The sequence below is a fragment of the Lithobates pipiens genome, unplaced genomic scaffold (assembly GCF_037356315.1).
Source record: "Lithobates pipiens isolate NorthernLeopardFrog02 unplaced genomic scaffold, aLitPip1_a1.2 Scaffold_18, whole genome shotgun sequence".
NCBI classification, from domain to species: Eukaryota; Metazoa; Chordata; class Amphibia; order Anura; family Ranidae; genus Lithobates; species Lithobates pipiens.
In genome coordinates this window covers 254246444-254271246 of record NW_027507758.1, presented here as the reverse complement: position 1 = coordinate 254271246, position 24803 = coordinate 254246444, and the positions used below count along the sequence as shown (strand labels likewise).

Sequence of the window (24803 nt, the reverse complement as noted above, 5' to 3'; positions counted from 1 at the left end):
GTGTGCGTGACAGGCACAGGTGCATTGTCAACCCTCACTGCCAGAAGCCTGCAAGTTGCTGCGGTCGAGTGGTACTACTGCTTAGGGCAGTATGCACACATGGCCAAATGCCTGTAATGCGTTCTAAGCACTCATCGGTGGGTGTATATATATATCATTGTACTGTCCACCCACAGCAGCTTTAGGCCTCTCAGAGTTGTGGAGGCTGCCAGCAGCAGCACTACATGGTACGCCTGTGCCACACAGACACCACCAAAACCTTCATTATTCTATGTGTACTTTATGAATACTACAGTTACCACAATCTGCACTAAAAGCAGCAACAGGTAGGGAAAAAAAAAGAAACATCAACTAACTTTCATTTTATGTGAAAAACTGGAAATTTCTCGGCACCTTTTATTAAGTGTATATTTCGTTAGCAAACAGGGATCACATTTATTTTAAAAATACATTCATTCACTAAAATATATTTGCTCAAAGATTGTAAGAACAGTTTTGTTGTTATTAATTTTAAAAACTTTATTCAAACGCAAAGCGTAGAAATACTGTTGAAGATAAAGGCCGTGGCTCATGGACTGACCCTTCCAATGATTCAAAAGCATAGCTACCTTTAAGACAGTTCACATTCAGTGAATACCATTATATACATCCATGTTTAAAACAAGACTTTAAAAAAGGAGCCTAAAATTAACTTGACAAAGTTGCATCATTAAATTCCTGATAAGTCATAATATTCAGCAACAGTACATTTACTATTAAAAAGCAGTAATTAAGCGGCAGTCATGTGGCTTTTCCGAGGCTTAAATTGCAATATGGCAGAATGTCACTCGTTTTCTAGAGGGAACTAGAAAGCGATTCTCAGTCTACCCTCCTCCAGTACCCACTTGCCTGGCGGATATGTGAGAGTTGTGTATATAGTGTCAGCAATATGACTGCTATTACATGATTGTGCCAGCCATAGAGCAGGATGATGCCTGAACAAAGACGGCACCATCCTTCTGGGTGCACAGGGGCACCTTTGGCCAACAGCATGGTCAGGCTGGTGGGAGGGGAGTGTTAGATGTACTAGCAGATTTAAATACAATAACAAATGAAAGCCAAACTCCTGCTAACACATTATAAGCAACTACAGCAAACAGTTTTTTGTTCTGAAATAAAGAAAAGACACAAAATCCGGTCATTGTAAGCACCCCGTCAGTGTTAAATGGTTTGCCTCATCTCTGTAACTTGATACTTCTGCAGGAAAGCTTTTTCTTTTGAAAAACAACTGACTTACTGGCCAGATCACCAGATAAAAATAGAAGAGTGAAAGCCTAAATAAGAAAACGAAAGCATGCATCACATTTTAGAATTGGTAACTTGCAAGTTTGCGGTTGGGCTTCATATCGCTTTAAGACCCCTTTCACACCACACCGCCCAGAGCGTGGGTGGTAAAACGCCACTATTTTTAGTTTTACCACCGGATTTGCGGCACATTTCGCCCGCTAGCGGGGCGCTTTTACCCCCGCTAGCGGCCGAGAAAGGGTTAAAACCGTCGGCAATATCGGTGTTTTGCCGGCGGTATTACAGCGCTGCCCCATTGATTTCAATGGGGAGCAGCGGTGGAGGAGCGGTAAACACACCGCTCCTTCACCGCTCCAAAGAAGCTGCTGGCAGGACTTTTCCCTGACGTCCTGCCAGCTCACCGCTGTATCGTGAAAGTCCTCGGGCTTTCACACTACAAACAATGGTGCAGCTTTTTTAGGGCGGATTGCAGGTGCTATTTCTAATGCTATAGCGCCTGCAAAACGCCCTGGTGTGAAAGGGGTCTAACTACACACGTAAAGTGGAACTTCACCCAGAAGGGGGGAAGTCCCACTCTTCTTCCTTATATTGCACTTTACCAATTTTTCTTTTTTTAGGTGCTTTCCTTTAATTTTCACCTGGTGATCCAGCCAGTAAAACTTTTGTTTTTAAACAGAACAAGCTGTACCACTGACAAGGGTGCTTACAATGATCAGTTTTATTCATTTATGAAACACCTTTATTCCAAAATGAAAAACAAAAAACGGTTTGCTGTACCTGCTTATAAAGTATGAGCTGGAGTATCTGAATCTGCTAGTACTAACACTCCCCTCCCATGCGCTTCCTTATCCAGTGTAGGAACTCTAAAACAGGAGGTGTGTTACTGGCCAGACCACCAGGTCAAAATGGGGAAAAAAAGCCTAGAAAAGAAAACAGATGCAGCCATCGCATCTAAATGATGGGAAAGCTGCAATATAATACATTTTTGGTTTTGAATTTAATATCCTTTCAAAAATACATTTTTGGCAATTAACAAAAACACAAGCTCTAATTAAAAAACAACAAAAAAAAGAGGATCTACTCACCTGTCCAACTAGCTGTTCCACAAAAATTCACCAAAGCCACCGGCAGAGTTTTTAACATCCAACACACTTCAGAAGCCTAGTGCTTCCACCTTGCCTACTGTGCCCCATTGTGGTATAGCAGCCAGCAGTAAAAACCACAGTACAGTCAGACCAAGCACCTGACACATCTAAAGTGTGTTGGATGTTGAACACTCTACTCTGCAACAGAGCAAATACTTGAACACCCATCTGGAAAAGTATAAGCAGTCTTCTCCTGTAGGTTTGCATTTTTTATTTATTTATTAAATTTTTTTTGTTTAATAAACCAGCAAAAAAATATTTTTAAGTAAAGAAGCATTAGTTCTGAGTTAAGAAAAGTAATCACTTAGACAAGGCATTATCAAATTACCTGTCCAAAGTCAGGTAAAATCACTAGGGGACCATAGTTGTTAAACACTAGAAGCATTTAACCAAATGTAGCCTTTCCAATGCAGCAAGGCATCCGTTTCCACCATTGGGTAACTTTATGCGCCAGGTTTTTGTTTTTTTACCCCCCCTTTAGCAGCCTCGTCTAGATTATTCAAAGAACCATGGATAATAGCTAAATTAAATTTGCGCAATTTTAGTCCCACATTACCCCTAATATCATATCACACCAATATATCTTACAGCATTTTAAATGCATGATTGCTGGTTTAATCAACCACTGCAAACTGACTGTTAAAATGGTAGTAAAGAAAGAAAGAAAAAAAAAAAAGTTTCACCCTGCAAGGCAATATTATAATGTGTTAGTATGCATCACATACTACAGAATAAAGCATACTTTATTAATCCCAAAAGGGAAATTGATACTAGCACATTATGAAAGACTCGCCTCTGCAGAGGCTTCCATCTTCACCTGGTCTTCCTTCCAGGTTGGCAGACTCCAGCCTTCTCACTGGCGGAGCCACGATGATGTCGCTGCCGTAGCACGCAGCTCAGGAAGAACGGCACGTTCTTTCAGAGCGGATGCGCCGGTGATGTTACTGGCTGCTGCTCGCTAGAATATCTCCTTAACGGTGCACGTCTAGGAGATATTCATTTTGCCTACAGGCAAGTTTTATTATAAGCTTATCTGTAGGTAAAATATTAACCACTTGCCGCCCGCCCTATTACAAATTGACGGCGGCAAAGTGGTTTCATTATCCTAACCTGACGTCATATGACGTGATTAGGATAATGAGCCGCTGCGCGCCCCCGGGGGCGCGCATCGCGGCGATCGTTGTTGCGGGGTGTCAGTCTGACACCCGGCAACTACGATCTCGGTAAAGAGTCTCCGACGGAGACTCTTTACCATGTGATCAGCCGTGTCCAATCACGGCTGATCACAGTGTAAATGGGAAGAGCCAGTGATCGGCTTTCCCTCACTCGCGTCTGTCAGACGCGAGTAGAGGAGAGCCGATCGGCTGCTCCTCTGACAGGGGGGGTCTGTGCTGATCGATTATCAGCACAGCCCCCCCGAGGATGCCCACACTGGACCACCAGGGACACCACTAGACCACCAGGGTGCCAAGGTAATAAAAATACATAATCCTCCCTAGACCACCAGGGTGCCAGTCAGCACAATGGGTGCCAATCAGTGCCCATAATGGATGCCAATCAGTGGCCACAATGGGCATCACTGATTGGCATGCATTATTGTTTGGCACTGATTGGCATCCATTACTATAACACCGATGCCGCCTATGAGTGCCCACCTGTGCCGCCTATGAGTGCCCACCTGTGCCGCCTATGAGTGCCCACCTGTGCCGCCTGAGTGCCCACCTGTGCCGCCTGAGTGCCCACCTGTGCCGCCTATCTATGCCCACCTGTGCCAACCTATCTATGCCCACCTGTGCCGCCTATCTATGCCCACCTGTGCCGCCTATCCATGCCCATCCATGCCGCCCATCCGTGCCAGCTATCAGTGCCAATTTGTGCCACCTATCAGTGTCCGTCCGTGTCGCCCATCCGTGTCGCCCATCCGTGTCGCCCATCCGTGCCACCTATCAGTGCCACCTATCAGTGCCACTTCATTGGTGCCACATTGGTGCCCATCAGTGCCACCTTATCAGTGCCCATCAGTGTAGCCCCATCAGTGCCCATCAGTGAAGGAGAAAACGTACTTATTTACAAAGGTTTGAAACTGAAACAAAAAAAAACATTTTTTTTTTTCAAAATTTTCGGTATTTTTTTATTTGTAGCGCAAAAAATAAAAACCGTAGAGGTGATCAAATACCACCAAAAGAAAGCTCTATTTGTGGGGAAAAAATGATAAAAATTTCATTTGGGTACAGTGTAGCATGACTGCGCAATTGTCATTCAAAGTGCGACAGCGCTGAAAGCTCAAAATTGGTCTGGGCAGGAAGGTGTTTAAGTGCCCTGTATTGAAGTGGTTAAAACACAGTTTACTACCACTTTAAGCCAAGATAAGAACCCAGCAATGGAATAAACAATATAAAACAGACCTGAAAAGTAGTATAAATTAATTCTCAGATTACTATCCTACATTTTTCATGATGTTTAACAATAAGAATATAGACAGCCCTTTGGTCCCCATATGTCAACATGCCTTTTTTTGGACATCTAAAATGAATCAGTAGCCCAAGTCAACATTGTTCTGGGGTCCCAAGGATTGTTGTTTCAAAGCAAATTTCCGAAACAATGACATATCCGATTGTAAAGTAACTTAAAGTGGTATTAAAGATTCGGCTTAAAAAAAAATAAATAAAAAAATCATGTCATACTTACCCGCTCTGTGCAATGGTTTTGCACAGAACAGCCCTGATCCTCCTCTTCTGGGGTCCCCCCGCCACCACCCCTGACTTCTCCCCACAACCAGTGCCCCCAATAAAAAGCTGCTTGCTATGGGGTGATGCATGCTTGGGAGCTGCTCACACCCCCCCCCCCCCAATTGTCTCACTGGTTGAGAAGAGGCTCTGGTGCACATAGCTGGTTCGAGAGGGGGCTCAGTGGAGAGGGAGGCCAATGGAGGAAGCAGCACACAGTAGATTTTTTACAGTCATGCATAGAATGCATGAAGGTCAAAAAAACCTTCAGCCTTTGCAACCACTAACACTAAGCCTAATATGCTGCCCCGAGGTACATGTTATGCACCCTGTTTTGTGTAGTTCAAAATCAAACAAACATTCTACATATCTTCATGCTCAGAAATTACACTCACAAAGCTGTAAATTAAAGCTGAACTCTAGGCAGATATGCAAAAAAAAAAAATATGTAATATGGTTACATATTTTTTTTTAAAAGTCAGAGTAGGTAGTTTAAATACAAATACCCAAATTAGGCAAGTATTATGCCTCATGTATTCCTTTGTACAGAAGTCACGCTGCTCCTTCACTGTCCAATAACAGTGTATAAAAAGGAGGGATAGAATGCACTAGTTTATGTGACAGTGGAAAAAAAAAGTGAAAATGGGGGACAGTGCAGAGACGCTGAAGACGTCAATGACGAAACGCGTTCGACGGAGTTACGCTTACTACGTCATTTCCGGGTCGCCTACGGAGGTTGGAACGCAGTTGGAGCGCACGCTGCGGATCCTCCGAACGGTACCCGTGGTTAACTCGGAATTCGCGCCACAAGGGCTCTATCCCTAGGGGACATACAAATATTAGTTTTTTACTAAACAGGATCAATCCCGGGACATCACCTTGGAGCGAGTGTGATATTTGAGACTGCCTTTTGTGTTACCTGGGACAGAGAGTCACCAGCGTGTTTTCCAGAGTTTTTATTTTATTTTTATTTTATTTTCTATCTTGTTTTTTCTGGACTGCTATTGGAGAATTGGATTAACAATCTATGTAGTAGATCTTGTGGTGGACTGTGTTTCCACACTTTTTATTATATATATTTTTTATTTTTGTGGAAATAAATGATTTGATACGGATTACACTATGGAGACTATTATTTCTTTCCTATGAGGATATAATTGGAATTCCCTTCTGGATACGGATGATCACAAAATACATGGTCTAAGGAGCTGGATATCGTCAGATTTGTTTCAAAGGCGAATTACCCCTGCAGGGGTGTATTCTTCTGGTGAGTGGGGAACCTGTGGGGGAGCACAGAAGTCACTTTGGAGATTGCACAAGAAGCACTAAAGTCACTTTATGAACATTTTATATTGGATGTGCACCACTGAAGATTTTTTGGAAAATTGGACACTATATTTTTTTCACTTTTATTATTATAACAACAAGTATATATATATATATTGTTTTTTTCACAGGTGACTCTGTAGTATATATACAGTGTTTAGGGTTTGTGATTTTGGGCACGAGCTGTGTTATCAATAATTTGTTTTCTCACCTGCACTTTTTTGATGCACTTTTATATATACAGATTCCATTAATAGTTGTTGTATTTTCAGATTCATTTTCACATATATTAACTGAGGTGTATTTTCACAAGATTATCTTATAGTATGATGGTATAATTACACGGTTAGCACTGATGCGATTTTAAGGTATAGTCGCACTAAGCAATAATAATTTTTTATTTTAGTTTTTTATCCTATAAGATATATGTAAGGTTTCTTTGGGATTATATTGAGTTTTCAAACTAAGGTCATTAATAATTACACTCACCATGGCTATGTCTGAGTCGCATTAGGTAATCTGTGCGACTGTATATGATTTTGGCAGAAGCTGTTTCTGTGTTCTTTTCTTTCTGTTGGTTTGGACTGAAATGAGTGGGTTCTAAAGGGAATTATCGCCTTCCGAAAGGAGTAATTATTTCTATTTCATTTGGTTATAACTGAAGACTTTTAAGTGTGAAATAGGCCAGTTTCACTGCTGGCTTTTTTCTGATTGTTTCTTTTAGATATACATCTTTCCCAGTATTGAGAACTATCTTCTGTTTGTGCTAAAGAGGTAGCGCCAATTACCCCAGTTGTTAAATTGTTCTTACTGTTGGAAGAAACCCCAATTGGGGATTTTCTTCTTTTTTGGGGGGCTGCAACCTATAATTATATATAGATATTTTTTTCTCGAGCCTACTGCCCCCTTTGTTTATCTATCCAACACCCAGGGTTGACTAGCGCGGTTTATTCTATTTTAACAATATTATTCAATATATTTCACAATATACTTTTGATTAGCGCAATTTTATATATGGTGACTGTACAATAACAGACTGGGGGGAAAAGAGGTGACCTTGTTGTGTTTCTTAACTGCATAAGATAAAAGTCCGCTCACCAAGCTGGCTGTGCTATATGGCAGGACTGTGTAAATCTCAGACCTGGATAGCTAGAAATAAAACAAATTTTGCACATAGCACACAAATATGTATATTTAACAATGTATTTTGATATATGCCTGGAGTTTAGCTTTAAACAGACATTACTAATAGCCAAATCTTTTAAAAGGAGTAAGTAATTATATAATTATACTCTAAATCAAAACAATTCTAGGTGCACAAAAAATAAAAAATATTTTAACATGTCTAGCAACTGCAATTAAAAAAGGTGCCTATGGGAAGAAAACACTTAAAATGCTATTACCTATTAATAATGTGGTTTTGTATTAAAATCATTTTATTTCAAATACGACCATTCAGTAAAAAGTAACTTTCAATGCTGAAATTAGTTTATAAGCATATGTTCACAAAATTAGTCATCAGTAAAACTGCTGGTTTAAAAAGAGTTGAGCTGTTTTCTTGAAGAAAGTCTCGGGAAACATTATGCTTGTCTAGCAGAGTTCAGTCAGCACATCCAAAATACTAACAAGCACCATCTATTGATCCGGCAAAACAATACATTACGAGTATCTAAAAGTAGCACTTAAAAATCCCTGCTGAAAATGATGAAGTACAAAAATAAAAATACTTTCTAAAATATAAGAAGACATATCCCTCCTTTTAGGAAAACTGTACATAAAATCACTGTAAAATTAATAGCAACAGTGAAAAAAAAAAAAGAAAATTTTCTTTATCTTGCAAAGGCCTTTTTTTGGCTCTCTCTTACAATGTCATCAGGGGAAGGTGTTTGAAAATCAAAAGGGATCAGTGCTGGGTGGTCCAGGTTACCAATTACAGCTGATGAATTATGCTCATGGTCCTGATGAAGCATTAAGGCAGAGTTCCTGCATGGTTTTGGAATGTATCTATAACATAAACTTAGAGCAAAAGCAGAAGGTCTGGCTTTTAAAGTCTTTATGCAATGGGTACGTTTTTTAAGATTCTTAGAAAATTTTTGAGGGTAAGAATTTCTGTAACTTGAATGTTTTGAATCTGGAGGTACTGAAGTCGCTGACTGCATGTTAAGACTAGGAGGATAAGCTTCAACAGGTTTGCTAATGAGAGAGCGGAGATCAATATTTGAATCAGTTTCAGTCAAAGGCATAGGAAACTTATTTAAGTCATCAAAAACAGGCTCGTCAACCTCAGCAATTAGATCAGACAGGGAAATCTGTGGATACTTAGCAGTCGGCTGAGTAACAGCCAGTGATGATAAGGATGTAGTCAATGATGGGACATCACTTAATGTATCACATAGATCTGACAACTGAGAAAATGCTACAATAGAGTCAGCCTGCAGTTCTACATCTGGATTCCTCTGTGGAGTTTCAATAAAAAGGTCTTGAAGGACATTTCTATCCTTATGCTCCAGGATCAGATCTGCCAGGGATGGACTTCCAAATTTGGGAACAGACAAATTTTCTCCATCAGAAGACATACTATCCTCAGAATGTAAAAATGAACTTAAACTGCCAAATAAATTAATCTGTTCATTTAAAACATGATTTTCTGGTGCAGGGTGTTTAGCAACAGATCCACTTTTTAACTGGTCTATTTGCAATTCCTTTAAATTTGAAATCTCGGCTGTATGTTTAGAGTTTTTGGCTATTTCAAGAGCTGTGGTTGCCGAGAGACCTGAACCCTCTGACATTTTTGGATGTGAAAGTAATTCAGATAGACTCTTCTCAGAAAAAGTAGGTTTTGAACTACTAAGGTTTGAATGCGAACTTTCATTTATCAGGTCAGATAAAGACAGACAAGAAGCAAAGTCAGAAATTAGACTTTCCTTCCCATGGTCAGTCTGGTCAAGAATAGTGTCTAATGGTTTTTCCACGGTGGCAAAATTGTTGGACTCTGAATTATCAGTATACTGTGAACTGTGCAGAGCAGGACAAGAAAAAACTTGGTCATTAGATAGATTGTATTTAGAAAAATATATGGCTTCTTACCTTGCAATGGCCAACATTTTCCATGATAAAAAGATTAAAACAAAAGGGTCCAGGACACAAGTTGAACAGCACAAAGAAGAGAAGGGGAAAAAGAGAACACAAAAGGCATTTATTTGCCAAATATCAAAACAAATCTTGCGGCACAATTCCTTTAAAACTAGCTTTCAAAAGTTATAGTAACACAACCTTTCAAATGATAAAAGGTAACCCATCATTAATACATAGTTTTTTTTTAGCATCCATACATAAAACTATATATTATTTTTAAATATTGAATAGAGTGCACAAGGGTTAAACTTTTATCAAGTTAATCTTTGATGTTTTTTTCCCCCCACTGGGGATATTTTCCTTCCTTTCCTGCCCTGGAGATCAGGAAAAAATAAATAAAAAATAAGACACAAAATCAGAAAAAGTCTCACCAAAGTGGGGTAATACCCATATTAAGCTGGTCATATGCAAAATAAAATATAAGTGAAATTATAAAGGTGATGCAGCTGCCCCCGTAAGTGTCTGACAACACTCGAAACCGTGAATTTATGAAAAAGGTAGAGCGATGAATATTATATTATTGTCCAGACCAGTGGTCATCAACCCTGTCCTCAGGGCCCACTAACAGACCAGGCTAGAATACTAGGCCAGAATACTGCAATCACTGATCAGCAAATGATATCACCTGTGATGTATTTCAATTATCTTGCAAACCTGGCCTGTTAGTGGGCACTAAGCATAGGAGTTGATGACCACTGGTCCAGACAGACAATGTCAACAAAAAAAACATCAGCTCATCAAAAATCTATATCTAGCTATACAAAAACATCTTATTAAACAAAAAAAAAAAAAAACATATAATGTCCATAAACATGGGTGAATAAAAAATTACATTCGAACACTGTGCCTTCTTTCTGTACCGATATGTGCTCCACCTCATCAAGTATAAATTCAAACTTAAAAAAAAGTGACCAAACATGGCCCAATCAGCATGTATCACAATATTTCCTCCAGAGATGTGGTAAACGATCAACACCTTCCAGCAGTACTCAGACATCAGAAACCCCTCACAGTTATAAATAGTGACAGATGTCATGAAAAGCTAAAGTCTTCTAGTGTAGTAATTATTATTAAATCATCCAACAAGTAAAATATACAGCAATGCACTTACAGAATATGGTGCCAAAAGGCACTAATGTAAACAGCCTTACAGAAGGGGAGCACACCGCCACTCCTAATCACAGAGTCGCCATGTGTTACACAGACCGAAATTGCCACCAACCTGAAGTGACAACCTAAATGGATCCAGAACAGATGACAGCGGTCCCGCCTGCTTCCTGAGAATGATACAGTGTGAAGGGCATTGAGGCAGGACCGCTGTTGTCGGCTCCAGATCCGTTTACAATGTCACTTCCAGTTGGCGGCAATTCCAGTCACCTTCTGCGATACATATGCTGTTTACTTTGCTGGTTTGGAAGCATATTAAGTGAGTGCATTGCTAAATATTTTACTTGTTAGTACAAAATGATTACACTATAAGACCTTTTCTTTGCATGGAATTTGTCACTATTTATAATGAAGACCGAATTCTATGCCTCTCTTCTGGAGGGTGTTGAGAATTCCTTTACCACATCTCTTGAGGAACTATTGGGATACATACTGACTGGGCCATTTTTTGGTCACTTTTGTCAGGTAAGCTTGCAATTTATACTTCAGGGGGTGGAGCACATATTGATATAGAAAGAAGACACACAAAAAATAATCAACTGCACGGTGTTGAGGTGTAATTTATTCACCCATGTTTATGAACATAATATGGTCTTTAAGAGGTTTATGTATAAGCTGTATATAGGTTTTTGATGAATTGATGTTTTTTGTTGCCATGGTCTGGTCAATAATACAATGGTGAAGCATTCTACCTTCATTAATTGACTAGTAGACTTCTTTACAAACATTCGCATTAAAAAAAATCGGATTAGTACATTTAATGACGTTATTTGAAAGTATTTCAAAATGTAGTCTTCTGTTAACATTTGATTTTGTTAAAGATAGAATTTCTCCAACGAAATCACATTCACAGTTAAAAATCCATAAATTTTCTCATCACTGTGGTCAAAAACAAACGTTGATTCAGACAAACTAAATTCTACTAGTGTGTGGCCTGCTTAAGACCATTGTTACCCGAAAATTTGCCCTACTGGATGATTACTCCTTACTTCTCCCTTTGGTGACCACTCTAAAATTTGGGATTTTCCTCACTTTCAGTCTGAGTACCCATAGTCCCCAGGACAAATCTAGTAGAGATGCAAAATAAAAATAATAAAAAGAAAGAATCTAACCCCTCCCCCAGTTTAAAAAGGTCTTTAAATACATGCTAACCCTTCCAAAGCGAACCTTATATTTACTCTAACTGGCCTAAACGGCAAGCTTCCAGGCATAGACGGCACAGAGGAATCTGCACAAATACTGGGTCAGGAACCCAACAGCCTAGGGAGCACTGTTTTTATGTTTATGCAATGTAAATGACAATTAATCATTACTAGCAGTATGCTACTTCATTAACACATTACATTACACTCTGCATAAGAAAAAATAAGGAAAATGATCAATGGTTTTTAAGATTTTTTACAAATAAATATCTGAAAAGTGTTGCGTGAGTTTGTATTCAGCCCCGTTTACTCTGATAACCCCAACTAGTGTAATCAATTGCCTTCAGAAGTCACCTAATTAGTAAATAGAGTCCACCTGCGTGCTATTTAATCTCAGTATAAACACAGCTGTTCTGTGAAGCCCTCAGAGGTTTGTTAGAGAACGTTAATGAACAAACAGCATCATGAAGGCCAAGGAACACACCAGACAGGTCAGCGATAAAGTTGTGGAGAAATTTAAAGTAGGGTTAGGTTTAAAAAAATATCCCAAGCTTTGAACATCTCACGGAGCACTGTTCAATCCATCATCCGATAATGGAACGAGTATGGCACAACTGCAAACCTACCAAGATATGGCCGTCCATCTAAACGGACAGGCTGGGCAAGTATAGCATTAATCAGAGAAGCAGCCAAGTGGCCCATGGTAATTCTGGAGAAGCTGCAGAGATCCACAGCTCAGGTGGGAGAATATGTTCCCAGGACAACTATTAGTCATGCACTCCACAAATCTGGCCTTTATGGAAGTGTGGCAAGAAGAAAGCCATTCTTGAAAGAAAGCCATAAGAAGTCCCGTTTGCAGTTTGCGAGAAGCCATGTGGGGGACACAGCAAACATGTGGAAGAAGGTGCTCTGGTCAGATGAGACCAAAATGCTATGTGTGGTGGAAAACTAACACTGCATATTACCAGTGAACACACCATCCCCACCATGAAACAGGGGATGCTTTTCGTCAGCCGGGACAGGGAAACAGGTTAGAGTTGATGGGAAGATGGATTGAGTTAAACACAAGGCAATTTTAGATGAAAACCTAGTCTGCAAAAGACTCCAGACTGGGGAGGAGGTTCACATTCCAGCACGACAACGACCCAAAACATGCAGCCAGAGCTACAATGGAATGGTTTAGAGCAAAGCATATTCATGTGTTAGAATGGCACAAAGTCCAGACCTAAATCCAACTGAGAATTTGTGGCAAGACTTGATTATTGCTCTCCACCCAATCTGACAGAGCTTGAACTATTTTGCAAAAAAGAATAGGCAAAAATGTGACTTTACTTGTGCAAAGCTGGTAGAGACATACCCAAAAAGATTTGCAGCTGTAATTGCAGAAAAAGGTGGTTCTACAGAGTATTGAATCAGGGGGGCTGAATACAAATGCACACCTCACTTTTCAGATATTTATTTGTAAAAATAATTTTAAAAACATTTATCATTTATAATTTTTCTTCCACTTCACAATTATATGCCACTTTGTGTTTGTCTATCACATAAAATCCATTAACATTTTTAGTTGTAACATGATGATAACAAAATGTAGAAAATTTCAAGGGGTATGAAGACTTTTTCAAGGCATTGTATATGTGAACCCATGACACCAGCACATTCAATTTAAGGCCCCTCAATTTTGGTACAACATTTTTAAATCTAATATCTGCGTTAAGGCTAGTCTTGGGCCCATGATTTACGTATAGCCCAATATCTGGACAGCTCACATGATAGGGTAGTTTGAAGGTTAAGTTTGTTTGGCTTAGGGTCAGAGGGACCCTTCAGACTTTTTGCTCTCCCATACGTTTTTTTTGCACAAATAATTAGCATTTTAGGTCTGAAGGTTGCCTAAAACATGTATAAAAAACTCCAGATACACTATAAATGGCCTCCCCTCTAGTATATCATCACAGCGCTCAAAAACCCCCCTCTCTCCCTAGCTGCCACTTAAATAATTAAATATATATCTCAGAAGGTGAAAAAAAAAGAAAAATTGCCCAAAACACTACAAAAATCACCTTGTGGCGCTACAAACAAAACACTGCTAAATATCAGTGTACTACAATGTCCACAACTAGACTACGTGAAAATTATAAACACATGTGCATAAATACAATAAACATTAAAGTAAATTGTGATTAAATAGCAATCAAAAATCGCATATAAGTGATAAGAATCAAAAAATCACATAATAAAGTGAATAAGTGACAAAACATAAATAGAGCAAATAAATAAAAAAATATTTTCTGCTACAAAAATGGTGCTCTAATAACAATGTGCATTCCAAAGAAATTTGGTCTCAAAACTACGATGCTTAATCAGACACACTCAATGTCTAATAAAATAATGATGATATCATTAGTTCAAAAACTCCTTCTCCAGTGAAAGTTCTATAGCAGAGTGTCCATAAAAACGCAAAGCCTCCACCGCACCCTAGGTGTTCGTGCCCCCCTCGTTTAGAACACTCACCAACAGTATTGCCCAGCACTCTCGTGTCGGGCAAAAATCGCTTATAGTGAATACAGATGATAACTGTTTCTCCAGCCAACTCTTGTGACAGACTCCGCGGCAGAGGTTAGTGGGTTAATATCTCAGAGTTACCTCAAGGAGACAAAAGAGACTTCCCATAGTGCAAAATTGCAAAGCTATTTTTAATCTTACTAAACCAATCGATTAAAATCACACTCACATGGATCAAATTAAAAGCAGGCACTTCAAATAGACTTTCCACTAATCAGTCAGGAGATCCTTCACTCTTAGGCATTGGTGAGCACACTGGAAGCAAGCTAAGTTGATATCAAAAAGCACCGTCTCTATATAAGGTAGCTGTGCGGTACCTGACAGCAGACAACCCAATTTGAAAGCAGCGCCAAATAGTGATATCCAGTCCTTCAACTTGTGTGTTCTCCTTCCTCCGCCTTCTCTCTAACCTTTTACTGTGTGTGTTGGTCGCCGTATAGCCACGCCCCCGACATGTTTCGTCCAATAGACTTCCTCATGGGTTTGGCTATCCAGCTGTCTCAACCCTCCTTTTATTTAAAATAACAAGCGACCAGTCCCTCCCAGCAAAGGTAACCCCTCCCCCTATGGTATCCAATTGGTTGTTAGGCTCGTCCGGTGGGTGGTTAATGGTCAATTTCTCCCCAGCTCCTCCCCATCTCTGTGTACAGGGTCACTCATCAGCCCCCCACATATTGCTCTCAGCCAGATCAGGAAAGTAAATAAATAATCGGCTGATCACCGCTCACGTCCAAAGAAGCTAATCACCGCCCCCATCCAGAGAGGCTCACCCCCCAAACCTTCCGATCGTTCCCCTCTTCATTTATTTAGTTCCCGCAGTAATAGATGGTTTATTTCGTCCCCGCGCATGCGCGAACTTCCGGGGAAGCCCGTTCACTTCGCCAGCTGATTGGCTGTGCCTGGGCGCCACCGTCATCACGCTTGCGCTAGCGTAATCCCCCCGGACCGCCCACTCCACCCACGACATCTTACTACACCCGGAATAACTAGTAGGTTGCGCAGGCGCCGACCAATATACAGCCTCATAGCGAGGAGAGCACAATCTCCTCCCCATCAGCAAAGGCAATTGAAGGTCCGTATTTCGGAGCACATTGCTAATATACGGAAGGGGTACAAGTACCATAGTGTGTCTATGCACTTTAAAGAGTGCCATCAGCAGGATCCATCCCTTTTACAGTTCTGTGGTATTGACCAGGTTCACCATTCTTGGAGGGGTTCAAACCGGATCAGAGACCTGTCACAAAGGGAAACGAGGTGGATATTTTTGATGAGGAGCTTGACACCAGCGGGTATGAATATTGAGCTGGATGTCAATAGTTTCATCAATAACTCCTGACATTATTTGTCATGAAGATTGTCCGCTTCGTTTTCCTTTTTCTTATAGAGGGTACTAGTGTGAATACCACCTGCCTATAAGCAATTAGAATCTTTACTAGGAAGATAATTTTTGGACGCATCTTGGGGAACATTTGGATTCTTTATTTTAAAAATAATAATTTTTTATATTTATTATTATTTTATTATTTTTTTATATATTTATTTAAATTTTTTCATATGTTTGATCTATAAATGATTTTTTTTTTTTTTTTTTAGTATTGCATGTATGTATTTGGAGGTATACCGTGACACCAATTATCACATTTTTGTGTCATTTATATTGATTGTTGTTGGTCCATGTATCTTATGTTGAAATAAGTAGATGGGTTTAAGAATAATAGTTTATATCATAGTCATCATTTTGACCTGTACTTTTGTAATGAGTGTGTCTGCAGATTAGGAAAAGTTTTAAAATGCTATGTGAACTCCTGGGCATTTGTCGCATAAGGAAATGCTAGCAGGTTGTGCAATAATTAGGGAGATATTGAACATCCCCTCTAAAGTAGTGGGGGTTAATATACAGTATTTGGAATCCTTTGTGTGATCTCCTCCGCTGCCCGATGACTTCATTTATGGCATCTTACAGTTGTCACTTGTCCATATAAACACTTAAAGACTCTGTGCACACACATTCTGGTTCACGTATATATTTTTAGATGAGGGATCAGCCTCACCATAGGTGCTTATCCCTGTTTGTGGAGTTGAGGTTGGGAGCATCGTTAGGATGCTATACATGGCTGAATGGGGTGTGTGGAGACGTTGCTGTGTTCGGGACGAGTGGAGCGACTCTGCTACTTGGTGGCTTTGTGTGTGGCTGCTGATCTCCCCCCGATTCGTCCATTGATGATTCGGATTGGAGGGGGTTGCTGATGGGGAGGAGATTGTGCTCTCCTCGCTATGAGGCTGTATATTGGTCGGCGCCTGCGCAACCTACTAGTTATTCCGGGTGTAGTAAGATGTCGCGGGTAGAGTGGGCGGTCCGGGGGGATTACGCTAGCGCAAGCGTGATGACGGTGGCGCCCAGGCACAGCCAATCAGCTGGCGAAGTGAACGGGCTTCCCCGGAAGTTCGCGCATGTGCGGGGACGAAATAAACCATCTATTACTGCGGGAACTAAATAAATGAAGAGGGGAACGATCGGAAGGTTTGGGGGGTGAGCCTCTCTGGATGGGGGCGGTGATTAGCTTCTTTGGACGTGAGCGGTGATCAGCCGATTATTTACTTTCCTGATCTGGCTGAGAGCAATATGTGGGGGGCTGATGAGTGACCCTGTACACAGAGATGGGGAGGAGCTGGGGAGAAATTGACCATCAACCACCCACCGGACGAGCCTAACAACCAATTGGATACCATAGGGGGAGGGGTTACCTTTGCTGGGAGGGACTGGTCGCTTGTTATTTTAAATAAAAGGGGGGTTGAGACAGCTGGATAGCCAAACCCATGAGGAAGTCTATTGGACGAAACATGTCGGGGGTGTGGCTATACGGCGACCAGCACACACAGTAAAAGGTTAGAGAGAAGGCGGAGGAAGGAGAACACACAAGTTGAAGGACTGGATATCACTATTTGGCGCTGCTTTCAAATTGGGTTGTCTGCTGTCAGGTACCGCACAGCTACCTTATATAGAGACGGTGCTTTTTGATATCAACTTAGCTTGCTTCCAGTGTGCTCACCAATGCCTAAGAGTGAAGGATCTCCTGACTGATTAGTGGAAAGTCTATTTGAAGTGCCTGCTTTTAATTTGATCCATGTGAGTGTGATTTTAATCGATTGTTTTAGTAAGATTAAAAATAGCTTTGCAATTTTGCACTATGGGAAGTCTCTTTTGTCTCCTTGAGGTAACTCTGAGATATTAACCCACTAACCTCTGCCGCGGAGTCTGTCACAAGAGTTGGCTGGAGAAACAGTTATCATCTGTATTCACTATAAGCGATTTTTGCCCGACACGGGAGTGCTGGGCAATACTGTTGGTGAGTGTTCTAAAAGAGGGGGGCACGAACACCTAGGGTGCGGTGGAGGCTTTGCGTTTTATGGACACTCTGCTATAGAACTTTCACTGGAGAAGGAGTTTTTGAACTAATGATATCATCATTATTTTATTAGACATTGAGTGTGTCTGATTAAGCATCGTAGTTTTGAGACCAAATTTCTTTGGACTGCACATTGTTATTAGAGCACCATTTGTAGCAGAAAATATTTTTTTATTTATTTGCTCTATTTATGTTTTGTCACTTATTCACTTTATTATGTGATTTTTTGATTCTAAAACATGTATAGTTTCTAAAATATAAAAAATTGTTACTGTTGCACTGTTATGCCACACGATAATTGTGCTACTATATGAAAACTATATTTTCATAAAAATATACCCTTAAATTAATTTTAGCCCATTAAAAAACAAAAAATACACACCAGCTTTACTCCCTTGATCACAGCTCAACAGCGGGTTTTATTGTCTCCCAATCGCAAGTGTAAACAAGCCTGAATACCTAATTTGTAATCTAACCAATAAAGTGTGTCAAATAAATAGGTAACAAACAAAAAAGGATTATTGCTCTCAATTTATTTAGCACGAGTATGGCAATAGTATTATGTGGCATAATCATATTTTTCATAGAGGTGCACATCCAATGTTTTTGATCGTATGTTTGTGTACTTGGGGGTGGATGGGCATTTACAAATTGAGGGTATTATTTTCTAATTAATTTGATTAAGATATAAAAATTTTAAACATTTGATTTCTTTTTTTACTTATTTTTATTATCAAAACTGGGCCGATAAGCCTATGTAAAAGCACAGTGTAGGTGACAGGTTCTTTTTAACTCCTTGTCTACAAAGTTACTTTCAAAAATGTGCTAGTATTCAAGGAGTTAAAACATGTGCTTGATTAGGTACAAATGATAAAGGGGATCCATCACCTGTTCATGCCTCCACACAGGAGGCTTAAAGTGATTGTTAATTCTCTTTTTTTTTGCTATAAAAAAAGAACATTGTTATACTTTAGTCCTCTGTTGCAGTGGATTTGCACAGAGAAGCCCAGTTCCTCCTCTTCTCGGGTCTCTTTTCTGAGATCCTGGCCCCTCCATCCTGTTCAGTGCCCCCACAGCAAGCAGCTTGCTATGGGGGCACCCGAGCCAAGTTAGATCTCCCTGTGTCCATTCAGACATGGAGCCCTGACCTGGCCTCGCCCCCTCTCCCCTGATTGGCTAGCTGACAGCAGCGGGAGCCAATGACGCCGCTGCTGTGTCTCAGCCAATCAGGAAGGAGAATCTTGGACGGCTGAGACACTCGTGGACATCGCTGGACAGAGAGTGACCTCAGGTAAGTGTTAGGGGGGCTGTTGCACACAGAAGGCTTTTTATATTAATGCATAAACTGCATTAAGATAAAAAACCTTCTGACTTTACATGTTCTTTAATAAGAAAGAAAAAAAAAGTGTTAAAAAATAAAAACAATAAAATAAAATTTTAAAAGCAACCCTGTAGCCCCTGCACACACGTAAATGGGGAAAAAAAAAAAAAGTGTACATGGTGCAAATATAAACATAAATTGTGCCACATATATGGGGGGGAACATCGGGGTGAAAGCAATAACTCTAGGGCCATAATTCATAGCAAACGCCAAACTGATTACCTGTAAAGGCTTTTATAGCGTTGCCCATGGACAATTTTAGGTACCATAATCTTTCACGATTTTACAGGCACGTGTAATTTTAAGGCTTGGTATGTTTGGTATCTATTTATTCAACACAATCCCTGTTTTTAAATTTAACAACTATTTGGGTATTATATAGTTTTTGTTAGCACTGACATTCTATTTAGTGTAGTGTGTCATAAAAACACATGTTTGATAGTTGCTCAAATATCAACTGGCACCATTTTATTCTACAGGATCTCCTCTTTTATTAGGTGGGTTTAAAGTCATTTTCTAGCAAACAAAAATGTAGATTTTATCATAGGGTAGGTGCCCTGGTGGAAAGGAGGTTAAGGAGACAGAGGTCACCTCTGCACTTTGCTAAAGCTAGAACCTTAGACTGGTTTAACTGTTGCCCATGTCAATTTTGGGAAGATTAACTTACTACCTTTCCAAAAAAACATTAGTAACTAATGACGGGAGGAAAAATAAATATGCTTATGGGTGTCACAGACAGCAGGAAAACTGACAGGACCCTTCCCCACGCCACTAACAAGTTTTTATTGCCGTCTGTGTTTCCTTTCACTTTTTGTCCCAAGTAGCACCACTAACAAGAAGAGTAAGTGTCCTGTTCCAGGGACACAAGTAGAAACTATCAGCTCCAAAACTTAAAAAATGTTTTTGCAGACTTCAACTTAAAGAGAACCCATCAGGAATGGGCAAATGTCTATTCCCTTTACATCATTACCTCTCAGGGTTGTTTTTTGGTACTATTCACCTGTATTATATGTTACTGCACGAGTATCACTTTCAGCAAATTGTTAGGCTGTAAGATACCAATGGAGGCTGTCTAAGTTCCGTTCCGATAACTGCCACATTTAAAAGACAGATGCAACCGAGAGTTAAAGCAATATTAAAACTTCTGGGTTTTTTTTTGGCTAAAATAACAAACCTGTTATACTTACCTGCTTTGTGCAATGGTTTAGCACAGAGCAGCCCTGATCCCCATTTTCTGGGGTCTCTCGCCGGTTCTCCAGGCCCCTTTTCTTCTGCGAGTGCCCCTAGAGAAAGCCATTTTCCTTGGGGGCACCCGTGTGCTCACTTCCAAACTGCCCTGTCTGTATCTAGACCACATGATTCTGCAACCTTCTCTGAAGCTTGAAAGCAGCATAGGACATAATGAGACTCTGGCGACCAGGTGAGTATTGCCACCAGGTTCCAATGTGACCAGCCTGTGCCCCCTCATCATATCCCCTTGTGCCCCTCTCCATCACATTTTCTGTGCCTCCCTCTGCATGATCATCATTAGCACCACTCACCCCCCCCCCCCCATTCCCCCAAATTGTCATCTTCACACCCCTGAACACCACACCCCTTTGTGCCATAGTTATTCGCCCTTAGGCCACTCTCATCATTATAAACCTCTGTGCCCCCCTCATCATGACACAACCCCTGTCCCCCATGTATGTGAGGTATTTTAGACCTGGTAACTGTTGCCTTCTATGTTTTTTTTTCGTTTGTGTCTGACATTGGTGGCGCTAACCAATCAGAATCCACCTGGTCCTCCTGAGAGAACAGCAGGGATTTTAAATCCTCATATGGCCGGAGAGGCTGTGGGATTGCCAACAGCTCAGCAACCCCGGAGGTAAGCAGAGCGGAAACTAGGGGATGGTGTCTGTTATTAGTTAACCTTAACAGTATTTATGTAAAGGTGAACCAACCGTTTAGGTAGGTATTAGCCTTTTTCGTGATGATTTTCCTTTAAAACGGTGATAATCCAGCCTGTGCTTTTACAATGGTGTCATGTCTTTTTAAATCAAATTTGTACAAATAAAGAGATATTTTAACTAGTACATGTCTGAATTGCATATCATTGTGGCACCTGAAAAGTCTTAGTCATAGTTAAAAAGTTGAGGCCCCATTCACACTTGATGCGACTTGAAAGTCACGCGATTTCAGGGAATGCCTGTGTAAACCTGAGGTCTATGGATCTCAACTCACATCAGACCAAAGTAGTGCAGGGACTACTTTGAAGTCGCACAGATATGAATGGTACTCATTGGAAATCATGGGGTACGACTTGTCATACGACTTTGCAGTCCCAAGACAAGTCGCACAAGTGTGAAAGGGGCCTAAGGACTGTATTAACTATGTATCTTTTAGCTACCTATATAATCATATGCAGGTTGCGTAGCACGGACTCCCTGGTTTTTAAAGATGAATCCCAGTTCCGAGTGAGATTTGTTCAAGCATAATTTTGTGATCTCTCTCTAATCTTTACATAAACAAAACCCGAATTAAAAAATAAATTAAAAAACTACCTTTTGTTGGTTTCCCAGTGGAGAGCACGTCTTGGCTCACAGGTTTGGTGCTTGTGTTGGTGTTACAGTCCTGTTTGAACACAAGTTCAAGGGCTTTGGAGACATCGAACTGACATTTCAATGCCGCGTCAATCATAACTTGCTCTGAAACAGTCTCTCCCAGGACTTCCCTCATGTGCTCCAGGCATGAGAACAAACGAGCTGAAAGATAGAAAAATTACATTTATATAAAACCCAAGGATTTGTAAATCAGAAAATCACACTTCAGTAGTTGCCCATCATGTTAACAGAAAAGCACAGAAATAGTTATAGGTTTATGTTAAAATTTTTCAATTTTTTTTGTAAACTGCTAAAAATAATGGTAGCAAGTATTCCTCATTAAGTAAGTTAAAGGATAAGTTCGCCTATGAGAACATGCAACATATTCCCACTGCTGCAGCCTTCCCCCCGATCTGTGGTCTCTAGTGACAGTGGGCCAGGTGATCTTCTCCCTAAACTCATCACAATTACTTAATTTTATTTCTCCGCCTGCCCGTCCTGCATCATTTATTTACAAAATTCTGTGAATGAGAAAACTACAGCTACTGCCAGTCTTTGCAGCTGCAAGCTTGTAGTTTTCAACAAACTATCAGGGCGCATACAGATCCTCTGTGCTCAACCGTCCCCGCGTCTCCCTCGGTATGCCGGTATTCAGGCATCTCACCCGACTGATCCACAAGATAGGGACTCTGCGTCACTTCCGAGATGGCACGCGACATCACTTCTAGTTGCCTTGCAGCTGCACTCATCTATAGTTTAAAAAAATCTACTGAACAACCACAACATACAGGGCTATGTAATGTAATACTGACCTATAATCACACACACAGGATGGACTTCATGGACTTGTGTCTTTTTTCAACCTCACCTAATATGCAACTATGTACATACGTTAGAGAATGTTAGCTCTACTCATACCCCACCATCCATGCGTTTGATAAACATCACACCGAGCCTGCATCTATGTTGGGCTACTTGGAGCCCTGTTAAAATGTGGCCAGTCACTGTGGCTCCACCCCCAGAAGTCCCCATTGCTATTTAAAGTGGACCCATCAGTAACTTTATATAAGCTTGAATAAAGTGCTGATATTTTCCAATTATATGGAAATAGTGCCAGGTCTTCCTTCTATTAAAGTAAAACCTTGGATTGCGAGCATAATTCGTTCCAGAAACATGTTTGTAATCTAAAGCACTTGTATATCAAGGCAAATTTCCCCATAAGAAATAATGGAAACTCAAATGATCTGTTCCACAAATATTTAATTAGAAGTCCTTCAGTTTATAGTCCATATAAAAAGATTATAGCAATGTGATAGGTTGTGTAACAATAAAATGTCCATCTACAAATGAAAGCCTCCACAAGGGGATTAGAAGCAACATCCATCAGGAGCTACAGAGTATAAAAGAGAAGAGAGGCGCCTCCATGTGTAGCAATATGGTTACATTTAATGAAGGTACAACATTTAACAACTCACATGGTTGATTATTAAAAGACGCACATCTAAGTATGTAGGCATCTGGGGTAAAATTGTCTACATAGACCGTCCTCCACATCGCCGGCTCTCACTGCTGTCAGTCTGCAATCATCACCGAAAAGACTACCCTGCAGTAGAGTGAACTGAAAGCGAGGCTTGAACCGCTCTTGGAGCGCAGAGTGGAAGGGACAGCTTTGATGGAGGTGAGGAGGATGGTTTATGTGGACAGCTTTACCCCGGATGCCATGAAATCTTGTATCTTCATTAAATGTAACCATATTACTACACTTAAAAGCGTCTCTCTTCTCTTTTATACTCAGTTGTGACATGATGCTACTTGTATATCAAGATATCAAGTCAAAATGTATTTAAAAATTTAGCTTGTCTTGCAAAACGCTCTCAAACCAAGTTACTCTTGGTAATTCAAAAACATTCAAAAACAGTTCTTGGACTCTAGTTAAAGTGGAAGTAAACCCATGGATTTAAGCAGTTAAAAAAAGGCATGCCGGCAATAGCTAACTGCACATTGGCTGTGCTCTCAGCCAAACTATCAAACCATCCAATGGCTGGTGTCATAACGAATCACATGTGCAGTGCCATAGCAGTTGAAGATTAAACAGAGGCAAAGATGGCAGCTTCCTTGGCTGAAAACGATAAGGGAGTTTACGTCCACTTTAAGTGACTGTGCCTAGACAAAATACTCTAGAGCCCATTCACACTAGGAACTGCATTTAAATCGCATAGGACCACGCTGTGCATTCTTGTGCGATTCACATGCAGTTCTACGCAGTGAGACAGTAATGGATTTTAAACTGGTAGGAGACATGTTGGGAAGGTGTGAGTGCGGTGGGTAACAAATTGTGGATTGGAGAAATTATTGCGTCACCAAGAATGAGGTCCAGATGGTAAGAAAGACCTCGGCCAACAACAATACCCCTGGACAGCACCAGTTTAATCCAGTACAGTGCCAACACTATTAAGATCCACCTCCCTACTGTCATTCACCCCCTCTTCAGTCAGCTACCTATATTTCCATCAAGGGATGCTAGTCTTCATCAAGCCTTAACACCGGTCCCTTTGTAAATTCTGAAGTGATTTTATTAACACCATTTGCTCAAGCCCTGAGTAAGGTGCAGAAGCTTTTTTTTTCCCCAGAAACACATTGGCTGTATCTTATGCGCTTAACCGTTAAATGTTTTAAAAAGGCCCTAAAGTAAGATGAACTTTTGTATCAAGCGCTACCCCATACATATTCAAGAATCTACTATCTGGCGAGTGCTTTCTTCTGTCACTATTAGAAGCAGCAGCCTAGGACCAGAACAAGGTCCAACCAATGCCAGATTTCAATCATGGATTTGCTTTATAGTAGATCCACTTTAACCAATTTTTATTTCTATTGGTCCAGCACTATCACTAAGCTCCCGTGTGTCAGCACTATCCGGTCTCTGATCCGACCTGTATATTAACCCCT

The 24803-nt window shown here is 40.5% G+C and overlaps 1 protein-coding gene across 1 annotated transcript in view; it reads right to left on the bottom strand.

The window, feature by feature from the left end:
• The window catches only part of HBS1L (HBS1 like translational GTPase), a 186402-nt gene that overhangs the window by 123586 nt on the left and 38013 nt on the right, over positions 1 to 24803 (bottom strand). Inside the window, exon 4 of the mRNA XM_077486814.1 lies at positions 21819 to 22019. Coding sequence (XP_077342940.1) covers positions 21819 to 22019 — 201 coding nt within the window. The remainder of the gene's footprint in view (positions 1 to 21818; positions 22020 to 24803) is intronic.